General features: G+C 49.2%; 1 protein-coding gene across 1 annotated transcript; it reads right to left on the bottom strand.

The window, feature by feature from the left end:
* Positions 1 to 2,846: 2,846 nt before the first annotated feature.
* On the bottom strand, positions 2,847 to 11,319 carry ALAS1 (5'-aminolevulinate synthase 1). The gene is made up of 10 exons (XM_054076859.1): positions 11,008 to 11,319; positions 8,898 to 9,107; positions 7,795 to 7,950; positions 7,481 to 7,703; positions 6,814 to 6,998; positions 6,014 to 6,193; positions 5,651 to 5,815; positions 4,303 to 4,571; positions 3,735 to 3,897; positions 2,847 to 3,163 (listed from the first exon to the last, which is right to left on the bottom strand). Exons 1-10 carry the CDS (start codon positions 11,198 to 11,200, stop codon positions 3,003 to 3,005), a joined length of 1,905 nt encoding a protein of 634 aa, XP_053932834.1. The 5' UTR covers positions 11,201 to 11,319; the 3' UTR covers positions 2,847 to 3,002.
* Between the last annotated feature and the right edge of the window lie 457 nt (positions 11,320 to 11,776).

Here is an 11,776-nt window from a genome sequence, read left to right as displayed (position 1 = left end):
TGTGGAAGCTAGGCTGTAGCTGTTGTTGGAGAGGGCTGTAGATGAAGGAAGCAGTTTAACGCTTTCCACTAGACTTCACGCCAATGTTGATCTCTGAGTACACGTATACACCCACAAAATTACTTCCCCCTGTTCGAAGCACATCCTTGCTGTTCATGGAAGCAGTAAAGAGCATGGCAACCAGACAATAGGCCTAAGTTTTCAGAGGGGTTGCTAAAGCAGCGCTGATATTGTCTTACAATTACTCCTGTCAAAGACCTGAATTATTGGATTGCTTACTGACGAGCGGTTTATGCCTGTGTTTAGTCTTGCTTTAAGCACACTGGAGGGCCAACGATGCAGACTTAAGAGGGGCCCAGGCAGCCAGCAGCAACCTGCGTTACCACCTCTGCAGTGGTCAATGTGCCCTTTTCTATATTGGGTTTGTGTGGCAAGAGTTGGGTAGCGGGGTGCTACAGGGAGGGCTTCTGTGAGAAGCTGCAAGAAGCTTCCCCCATCCCTAACAAAGCCCATGGCAGCCAGCTCCACCACAGACATCGCTGGCCAAGGCCACCAGCAAGGGCAGTAGCACCTCAAGGATAACAGTTCATAGAATAGTTAGGGTCAGAAGGGACCTTAAAGATCACCTTGTTCCAACCCCTCTGCCATGGGCAAGGAGATCCTGCTAAACCAGGCTGCCCAAGGCCCATCCAACCTGGCCCTTAACACCTCCAGGGATGGGGCAGCCATGAATTCCCTGGGAAACCTGTGCCAGGGCCTCAGCACCCTCACAGTGAAGAAATTCTTCCTAAAGTCTAGTCTAAATCTGCCTCTCTCATGGGTTTACAAAAGGCAGATCTTGCCAAACTAACCTGATCACCTTCTATGACAAAATCACTCGACTACTGGATGGGGGAGGCTGTGGATGGAGTCTTCTTGGACTTCAGTAAAGCCTTTGACACAGTTTCTCACAGCATTCTGCTTCAGAAACTGTCAACCTCTGGCCTGGACAGGCGCACACTCTCCTGGGTGGAAAACTGGTTGGCTGGCCGGGCCCAGAGAGTGGTGGTCAATGGAGTTACCTCCAGCTAGAGGCCAGTCACAAGTGGAGTTCCTCAGGGCTCAGTACTGGGTCCAGCCCTGGTCAATGTCTTTATCAATGACCTGGATGAAGGCATTGAGTGCACTCTCAGCAAGTTTGAGGATGACACTAAGCTGGGAGGAAGTGTGGATCTGCTGGAGGGTAGGGAGGCTCTGCAAAGGGATCTGAACAGGCTGGACTGCTGGGCCGAGACCAATGGGATGAGGTTTAACGAGGCCAAATGCCGGGTCCTGCACTTGGGGCACAACAACCCTGTGCAGCTACAGACCAGGGGAAGAATGGCTGGAGAGCTGCACAGAGGAGAAGGACCTGGGGGTGCTGGTTGACAGCAGCTGAACATGAGCCAGCAGTGTGCCCAGGGGGCCAAGAAGGCCAATGGCATCTTGGCTTGGATCAGAAATGGGGTCACCAGCAGGGCCAGGGAGGGGATTCTCCCTCTGTACTCGGCACTGGTGAGACTGCACCTTGAGTACTGTGTTCAGTTCTGGGCCCCTCACTCCAAGAAGGATGTTGAGGCTCTGGAGTGTGTCCAGAGAAGAGCAACAAAGCTGGTGAAGGGCTAGAGAACAAGACTGACGAGGAGCGGCTGAGAGAGCTGGGGTTGTTTAGCCTGGAGAAGAGGAGGCTGAGGGGAGACCTTATTGCTCTCTACAACTACCTGAAAGGAAGTTGTGGAGAAGAGGGAGCTGGGCTCTTCTTCCAAGTGACAGAGGACAGGACAAGGGGGAATGGCCTGAAGCTCTGCCAGGGCAGGATCAGTCTGGATAGCAGAAAAAAATTCTTCATGGAAAGAGTCATCGGGCACTGGAACAGTTGCCCAGGGAGGTGGTCGAGTCACCTTCCCTGGAGGTGTTTAAGGAATGGGTGGATGAAGTGCTTAGGGACGTGGTTTGAGGGAGTGTTGGGAATGGTTGGACTCTGATCCACTGGGTCCTTTCCAACCTGGTGATTCTATGATTCTATGAGTTTGTATCCAGGTTCAGGAAAAAGAGAGGGAGCACCTCTCCTCACCACCTTCACTGCTTGTTTTTCCCCATCAAAACTGTTACATATCAAGCAAGCTTATGTCCACATCTTCTAATTAATGTTCCAGGGGCCTGGATTTAAGGGGCAGAAAAAAACCAAACATGCTAAAGATTCCAAGCAATGAAACCCCAGTGGGAACAGAGTCTGGAAAATTCAATCTCAAACTGGCCAAGAGCTTTTCCCTCATGTAATGTTTCGGGAGCAAATGAGCCAGTAAACAGCGTAACACGCTGATATGCACCATATGACAGAAGCCTGCGAGGGGAAAGCTCTCCAAGCCCTCTCCTCCACAGACACAAAAGAGGGAAAGATGGGGACTCAAGGTTTGGGGTTTACACTTAAGAAGAGGGGGAGAAAAAAATCTTGCACAACAGTCTTAAGAGAGAAGTGAGAATGTGTGAGAGAAATAACTCTGCAGACACCAAGGTCAGTGAAGGAGGGGGAAGTGGTGCTCCAGGCACAGGAACAGAGATTCACACGCGGCTGACTGTGAAGACCATTGTACTTTAACTACATGTCTTGAAAAGCTTTTAAGAAGCAGCTCACAAGCAGTTATAAATACCAATTTTCTTCTTGTAAGAAATAAACCCCTCCCTCATAGTACACCAGGAAACACTACTGAAGCTCTTTCAGCCTATGCTCATTGAAACCAGCAGTAGTTCAGCTGAAGAGCATTAAAACTGTAGACCACTCTTGACTCCACCAGACACCCTTCCAAATACTGACACAGAGGTTCCACTCATTGAAGAAAAAGCAGATAAGCAAACAAACGGCTCTAGAAATTTATTTTCAGAGCTTAGTGCTTCAACTAAGATTAAAATACTTGTCAAGCAATTTAAAAATGCTGCTGACTGGGTACTAGAACTAGACAAGAACACAACTGACACCGTTACTTTCATGCAATAACAGACACTAGTTTGCTCATGCCATTGAAGTAGGATCTTTCCCTTTCACTCATCACTTCAAAATGTAGGGGTCTTCTACAGAAATTGCATTCAGCTGACGAATGTGGTTTCAGCTCCAGACCAACATCTTTCCAGGTAGCCAGCAGTTTTTCTGTTAGGGACAGAGAAGTTAATCTTGATTAAGTTGTAAAACAATGGATTACTTCAGAGAAGCAGCAAGTGTCAGCGTACTTACTCTCTTAGCAAGTGGGAAGGGATAACAGGAATCCACTGTGACATAACTCACCTCTTCAGAGGTGACTGGGCTGCAACTAGCTCTCAGCTGTCCTCATAACACCTCTCTGACAGGATCAAGTAGCTACTTTCCCTGGACAGAGGTGTGTTTGAGACAGGTTAACACCTCAGCTAAGGACAGCATATTTCTTTGGGTCCAACAAAACAAAGATTGGTTTGGACAACGCAGGAGCAGAGCCAGTTGTGACAGAACTGGGCAAGTATGGGACTGGCCTTTCACATTTTATTCTAGGTTGCAGGGCACTGGTCTTAACCAGCTTTGAGCATGACACACAAAGTGCAGAAACACGCACTACGTACGCTGCGGCAGTTGAGAGACACTGTCCAGCTAGTGACATCTAAAACTTAAGTACTTCCAGTCTCATCTTTAGTGTAAAAAGTGCATAGATAGCCCAGTACTTTCATTGCACTGACAAGAATCCACTTACCAAGAAAATAACTCATCATCTGAGGGGTGTGGTGAGGTGTAGGGGCAATACGCAGCAGCTCTTCTCCACGGGCAACTGTGGGATAGTTGATTGCTTGGACATAGATGCTGTGCTGGGTCATCAACCTGTCACAGATCTCTGTATTTTTAGCAGCATCTGCAACCTAAAGTTCAAAGTTGTAAGTTACAAGATCAACCAAAACATGCAAGGTGGCAGAACTGCTGGCCCAGCCTGGCTAGCCACAAGATTCAAATGGGATGAGCCTTCCTTGTGCCCCTATAAAGAGCATATTTATGAGATAGAAGGGCTAAAATCTTGTGGTGTAGAGCCCTCCGAGTGTAGGCACATACTGCAGTCCACGCATGTAGCTGTTTATACTCAAAATCTCCCTTTTACTATCTTGTTACCCGCTTCCTTGCTTTCTGTCTACTGTTAGATAGCAGGTTTCATACATGTTATCATTCTGCTTTACAACATTCATACCAGGCTGAGGTGAAGTTAAGCCAGGCTCGAGCACATCAGTGCTGAACACTAGGGCAGGTGTGTCAACAGTCCCCTAAGCACTCACCCTTATCGGAATGATGTGGCTGGGGCAGTGCACCACCGGCAGCCCCGCATCCATCAGCATCTGTCTCATAAGCTTCACACTACGTTGGTGCTGGCGCCTCAAAGCTTGCCCCTCTGCACTCTTCAGAGTTCGAACGGATTCTAGGGCACCGGCTAAGAGCATGGGTGGCAGGGATGTTGTGAAAATAAAGCCAGCAGCATATGAACGAACAGTGTCTATCAGAGACCTCGTACTGGAGATGTATCCTCCTACACAACCAAATGCTTTGCCTGAGGAAAAAAGAGGAAATCAAGCTTATTCCTTCCACCCGTTGCAATGGCTTGAAGTATTATAGCCTTTTACTTGAGGGAATTAATTATTTTGACTACACACTTAACGTGGTCATGGCAGGAAACAACACCAAACCCCACTCCAGGCTAATCTTGTATTTACTCAGCACATGTTAAAGCTTTGTTTTTAAGCCAATCCTGACAACACAGATCTCGTTATTACACAGCAAGGACAGTTTAAGGCTCTCTCAAATACTCAAATTCTGATTTTGGGGAAGACCTAATAAGCCAAATCATCAGGCATAGACTTCAATAGTGACCCCAAAAGTCAGCACTAAGGCTCTCAGCAGATTTAAATTAATCTGTTCCAGAGATGCTAGAAATAGCCTGTGCTCCTAGGGAGCACACAAGGTTGTTACTGTGACTGTGCTGTCAATACCCCCTTCCCAAACATTCAGGTACCAGAACAGGGCCACGGGTAGAACTAGGGTGCATGGTGAATGCTTCCGTTTCTACCAGGTTGTAAACCAAGATTGTAAGTTTTAATAACATGAACTTTCCTAGTAAGTTTTTTTTAATGCTTCGGAAGCTGTTGCTTCAACAAGTTTCCAATTTGTAGCAGTAAACTTACCCCTAAGCCCACATTCTACTCAGATAATAGCGGTTGCTTCAGTTCTTGCCAAATCTCTTTATATAACTCATATCAGGTTTCTAGATTAGGAGCACTCCGTTTCACATAAAAGAACTAAGTACTACTAAATATAGACTACTACCCTACTAGCATTCTCACCTGAATTTATTCTTGAGTTGTATAATATGCCACTGGAAGACTTTTTGCTAGCTTGTTTAAAAGAAATAAAATGCTACCACAACTGATTTGTAAGGCAGTGTAAGTAGCTTAACACAAGCTTTTCAAACTGTGGGGCATAATTAAATCATCTGGGCTTTCTGAAAAATCCTAGCCCCCAACAGCACTCAGGAAGTTAATTTAATAGACTGGGTTTGAGTTAACCCACTTAATCCGGCTGCTCAAAGGCTTTCCTGCCTTAGTGTCTGTGAAAGTGCCAGGCCATGCATACCAAGCGTTCCAGAGATGATGTCCACCTTGTGCATGACTCCATCCCGGTCTCCTATACCACCGCCTCGAGCTCCATACAGCCCCACCGCATGCACTTCATCCACAAAAGTGATCGCCCCATGCTCATGGGCCACGTCACACAGCTCTTCTAGAGGACAGACTGCACCTAGGAACCAAAGCAGTGAATGGAGGTTTAGGATTCCCCGTACTCAGCTTGGATAAATATTAGAAGTACCACAACACCAGGCCTTTCAGAAGTCTATTTTCATGTAAATTCTTACAGCCTGTATACTTTCGGGCCTCAAATACAGACGATTTGAGCACTAAATGCTCAAGTAGAAAAAAGGGTTTGGTGTTAACTTACCATCCATTGAGTGAACAGTTTCAAACGCAACGATTTTAGGAGTAGACGGATCAGACTTCTTCAACAGTTCCCGAAGATGGTTGACATCGTTATGGCGAAATATGTGTTTTGGCACCCTGCTGTTTCGGATCCCCTGGATCATGGAGGCATGGTTCCCAGAATCAGAGTAGATCTCGCAGCCTGAGGAAACAGCCCAGTTACACTTTAAGTATAGAAAGCATTAACTGATTCCCAGCACTACTCCACATAGGAGAAGTGTTCAAGGAGCAAGGGTAGCATGCTCTAGAAAGTAATGCTCATGATCAAAAGAGTAAGTTACAGATCATGAAGTAAGATTATTTAAGGCTTGTTTTAGCTGTTTAACACAAACTTGAGCCTAAGGAAACACAGAAGGGTTTTCACAGTTGGTATTTTTATCTAGCTTTGAACTTCTAAAGTAAAAAAAAACCTGTCCTGAACTACAGGGAAGGAGTAAAGAGAAAGAAGTTAACATCTGTATGTGAGGACAATAAATTCCTGCTGCCTCATTTTCAGGTTGAGTTTAAATGCAAGAGGAGATGACTTTGTGCTTTTCGTCTGTCTTCTGCAGTACCTAGTTCTGAGACCTCATTCTCAGTAGGCTGCTACGATTTATGCAATTTGACCACCATTTGAACATAGTATTCAGAAAAGACCCATATTTGCTAATCAGATAGAATGAACCCTCAACTCTGAGCAGCAGTTTGTAAAACTTACTCCCAGCTGCTTAGGGCAGGGTTATGGGTTTTGTGGTAAATAGTGAGTGCAGTTTGAGATCTCACCTGGCAGCATTTTAGCTAGAGTGAAGAGAGTGGAGTCATTGGCTACAAAGCAAGATGAGAACAACAGCGCTGCATCTTTTCCATGAAGATCAGCTAGTTCTTTTTCCAAATCAACGTGAAATTTACTTGTTCCCGAAATATTTCTCGTGCCACCTGCTCCAGCACCATGTTGTTTCAGCGTATCCCTACAGAGAGCCCAAAGAGAGGCATTAGCGTTACTGTACAACACATGAATAAAGGAACATTGCCAGGAACATCCGAGTATGTATTCAGTATTGTTCTAAAAGTGAACTAGCTGCAAAAGCAGCTGTTAGGTTTGAGGTCTCTGAGCAACCTCCACAACTCCATATTATCATAAGCCAAGAAATCTGTTACTGAATACAGCTGCAATATACTATTCAGTTTATCTGGCAAGATCTGAAAGCATCTGAGGGAAACCCAGGGAGCAGGGTCAGTGAGTGGCTGTATACTCTGTGTTGGAGCTAAGCATGAAATTACCTATTACCCCAGCTCAAGAGAGGGGCATAAGCTTAATTACAGCAAGAGTAATACCAGAAGCAGCTTACACAGAACAGTACAGAAATCAATTCTTCAAAAGCTTTCCCACTAAAGCTTCTGCAGCCCACTAGAGCTCAAAACACCCTGTTGAGAATACAGCACTACTCACATAACTGCTTCACACACACGAGGGTGACGGCTCATCCCCAGGTAATCATTGCTGCACCAGACAGACACCTCTTTCTTGGTGATCAGAGTGTCAGTATAGTCATCTGCCATGGGGAAGGTTTGTGCCTTTCGGTTCACTGTTTTGAACACTCGGTAGGTGTGATCCTTCTTCTTTTCATCTATCTTTTTCTCAAAAAACTGATCATACTGGAAGGTGAACACAGCTGAAAGGAGAGAGAGAGAGAGAGAGGTTTAAGCACACAGGAAGTAACCACGGGAGACCAGCCATGTGGGGCTTTTGCCAGGCAATCTTACATTTTGGCAAGTTATCCTGGAGCAGATGAGAGACACCTCCTGGTCTTTGTTTCAGCATGATATCCTTAAACTTCTTGAGCAAGGCACTCCGCTCTTCTCCCTCAGTCTCAATGTTCCTCACTGGGGAAGTAGTTGGCATTTTAGCAAATTCCGTACCTAACAGACACCATAATAAATTCCAGTGAGCTTAATCAGTTTGAAACAAAATGAAGCAGAGTTCAAAGCAGCAAACACTAACTAACACTAACTCCTCATTCTCTAGGAAGCACGTGCTCAAATCCATGTGCCCCTCTTAGGATCAACTATTTTATTCACTTACAATTTGACATTGTATGACACAAAAGGAAAACCTTGTCAATCAATGCCAATACAACACGTAATGTCTTTACAACGCTTTTTTTCCACCGTGACTCAGAAAACCGCTCTGTGCTACAGCATTTATCTGAAAGAGTTGGTACACACCTAACCGAAGGCAGAGTTCCACTTAGCCGCTTCCCTTTTATTCCTAGTATTTTGCTCAGTTCGCACAGATCTTTTTTTAAGCTATGCCACAGAAAACAAGCAGAAAAGTAAAATAAACTTCCTGAGAGAGACAGCAAGGCTTTACTGCTATTGGTGATAAGTTCCTTCCTCTGAAGGACAGTCTTTCCACATCAGCCAGCCAACAACTTTTAGTTCCACGAACAAAAGCCTGGTTTGCTTGCTTTCCAGTTTGGATTTGTGCTGATAGTTGTACAGTACCTCTATCCACTTTCATCCATCTCTGCATACACCACCTTTTTCTATACTAGCACCCCTCCTCAGTCCCAAGCATACACTTTGGGTGGAAGCATAACATCTCAATTCACACATTTAGAGCCAGGGTATCACATCACATCACAGCACATGGTATTGCCACCCCAAAATCACCCAGGCAAAACACTGCACAATATTGCAGGCAGGTATGCCATTAACATCTACATTCTCCATCAGCTTTTTCTTGCAGCCTCCCATAATTCTACCTGCACAACGTAAGTGATTGTTAGACTTGGCACACTCTAGAGCAAGGTCATGCAACAGCGGCACTTGGAAGGAAACAACGCCTCAGTGCACAGAATACATACCTTTCCTGTCCGCTTGCATTTCCTGCACATCCTCTTGGAGCTCTAGGCTGGCTTTGCAGAAGACATTACTGTTCTTGTGATTCATCTGAGCTGCCAGGAATGGGCATTTGGTAGCAGAGTTCTGGCCAGCACCTGCAGGTGGATGGCCAGTAGGTGGCTGGGTTCCATCAGCAGCATTCTGTTGGATCACCTCTTTGGCATTTTTGGCCTCTGAGGTCAGAGGAGGAAAAAGGAAAAGCACTTCAACTTCATCATTTTAATACACTGCCTTAAGCTTTTCTATCCATTATCTTTGGAATTAATTTAACACACATCATTCAAGACTATTTAACTTGAGCAATCAAATTTTATTTATACAAGTGGGAAATCCCAGTAACACCCAAGGGGCATCCGATTTAAGACGCTGTAGGTCACCCTATACCTTCTGAGAAAAATAACCTTTCCTTCTTCCCAGGGGTGGGAGGAGAGATTTTCTTTTAGAGCTTGGCTCTTTTCAGCCACCAGTCCCTCTGCTGCACACCTCAACTCCAGACTAAGAGTTGGGGTTGTTCAGCCTGGAGAAGAGAAGGCTCCGGGGAGACCTTAGAGCAGCTTCCAGTACCGAAATGTGCTTCAGGAAAGCTGGGGAGGGACTTCTCATCAATGACTGCAGGGACAGGATGAGGGGAACAGTTTGAAGCTGAAAGAGGGGAGATTGAGATGAGATCTTAGGCAGAAATTAGGGAGAAAAAAGTCTTCCCTCTTCCAATTTAAAGCCATTTCTCCTCATCCTGTCAGACAGATCTCCCTGCAGGGTGTCCCAACAGGCTGCACTCCCTCATTTGTCCCCATTACCATGTTCATTTAAAGGATCGGGCACCCCTTATCCCAAAGCTGCTCATTCCAGATGTTTCCTTCTGGGATGTATGATGTCTGGAGATGCATTTTGTCCTGAAGGGTGCCCAGACCTCTCCCTTAGCAGATGTGTCCCAATCCCCGCTGCTACCCCCCTCCCATTACCCCAACACTGATACTGGCACCCCTCTAGTCCCCTGCACTGCCACTGCTCCACCCCATCCACACTGCTCCCTCCTCCTGGTCCCCAATACTGCTGTCCCTGTGTCCCCACCCTCCCTGACACCGCTGTTCCCAACACTGATCTCGTGTCCCGCTGACTCCCAACGTTGACACCCCCATTCCTCCACAACGACCCCCCCAGGTCCCCAAAGCCGATGTCCCCCCCCACCTCACTGGTCCCCAATCCTGCTGTCCCTGTGTCCCCATCCTCCCCGACACCGCTGTTCCCAACAATGATGTTGTGTCTGTCATGCCCACACCTCCCCCCAACGACCTCCCCAGACCCCCAAAACTGATGTCCCCCCCACCTCACCGGTCCCCAGTGCTGATGCCCCGTGTGTGTCCTCCCACTGGTCCTCAACACTGCTGACCCTGTGTCCCCACTCTCCCTGACAGCGCTGCTCCCAACGCTGATGTCGTGTCCTCCCAACTCCCAATGCTGACACTCTCTTTCCTCCACAAAGACCCCCCTCAGGTCCTCAAAGCTGATTTCCCCCCCACCTCACCGGTCCTCAACACTGCTGTCCCTGTGTCCCCATCCTCCCCGACACCACTGTTCCCAACAATGATGTTGTGTCTGTCATGTCCCCCCCACCCCAGTCCTCAATGCCCACACCTCCCCCCAACGACCCCCCGGGTCCCCAAAGCTGACGTCCCCCCCACCTCACCGGTCCCCAATCCTGCTGTCCCTGTGTCCCCATCCCCCTGACACCGCTGTTCCCAACACTGATGTTGTGTCCCCCCCAACTCCCAACGCTGACACTCCCTTTCCTCCACAACGACCCCCTCAGGTCCCCAAAGCCGATGTCCCCCCCACCTCACCGGTCCCCAGTGCTGATGCCCCGTGTGTGTCCTCTCACCGGTCCCCAACACTGCTGTCCCTGTGTCCCCACCCTCCCCAACACCGCTGTTCCCAACACTGCTGTCGTGTCCCCCCAACTCCCAACGCTGATACCCCCTTTCCTCCACAACGACCCCCCCCGGGTCCCTAACGCTGCTGCCCCCCCTCCTCCGCCGGTCCCCCCGGCGCTGCCGTGCCCCGGTCCCCACTCACGGCGCTGGTTGGGCGTCCCGCGCTCCGCCGGCTGCCCGCGGGCGGCGGAGGTGGCGATGGCGCGGGCGGCGGGGCGCGGGTCCATCATGCGCGGGCAGCGCTGGGCGTACAGCACCAGCGACGGGCCCGCCTTCTGCAGGAACGCCTGCGACACGCGGGACAGGAACGGGCAGCGCCGCACCACCGCTTCCATCCTGACGGAGCCGAGAGACGAACCGGAACCACAAGAAGCTGAAAACCGCTGCGAGGAAACGCCGTAAGCGCTGCCGGGGCTGTCCCCGCCGCTGCCTTTATAGCCCTGCCCGCTGCGCGCAGCCGCGCACACACCGCGCAGCCCGGCGCAGGCGCGGGGGGGCGGGGCGGCTCCCGCGGAGGGGGGGGGGGGGGGAGGCGCTCATCGGGGTTCCCGTGGGGGTGGAGGGGTCTTGGGGTGATGGAAAGAGTGGAGGCGGCTCCTATGGGGATGGAGGGGGCTTCTATGGCGATGGAGCGGTCCCCTATGGGAATGGAGCGGTCCCGGGGTGATGGAAGGGGTGGAGGGGGCTCCTATGGGGATGGAGGGGTCCGTGGGGCGCCGAGAAGGGATGCAGAGAGCTCCTGCGGGGATGGAGGGGTCCCGGGGTGATGGAAGGGGTAGAGGGGTCCCGGGGTGGTGGAAGGAGTGGAGGGGGCTCCTGTGGGGATGGAGGGGTCTGTAGGTGGTGGAAGGGGTGGAGGGAGCTCCTATAGGGATGGAGGGGTCCCTGGGTTGTGGAGGGGTCCGTGGGTG

Source organism: Cuculus canorus, chromosome 11 (genome assembly GCF_017976375.1).
Source record: "Cuculus canorus isolate bCucCan1 chromosome 11, bCucCan1.pri, whole genome shotgun sequence".
Taxonomy (NCBI): Eukaryota; Metazoa; Chordata; class Aves; order Cuculiformes; family Cuculidae; genus Cuculus; species Cuculus canorus.
Note: the sequence above shows the minus strand (reverse complement) of the source record. Positions and strands in the feature narration are given on the sequence as shown.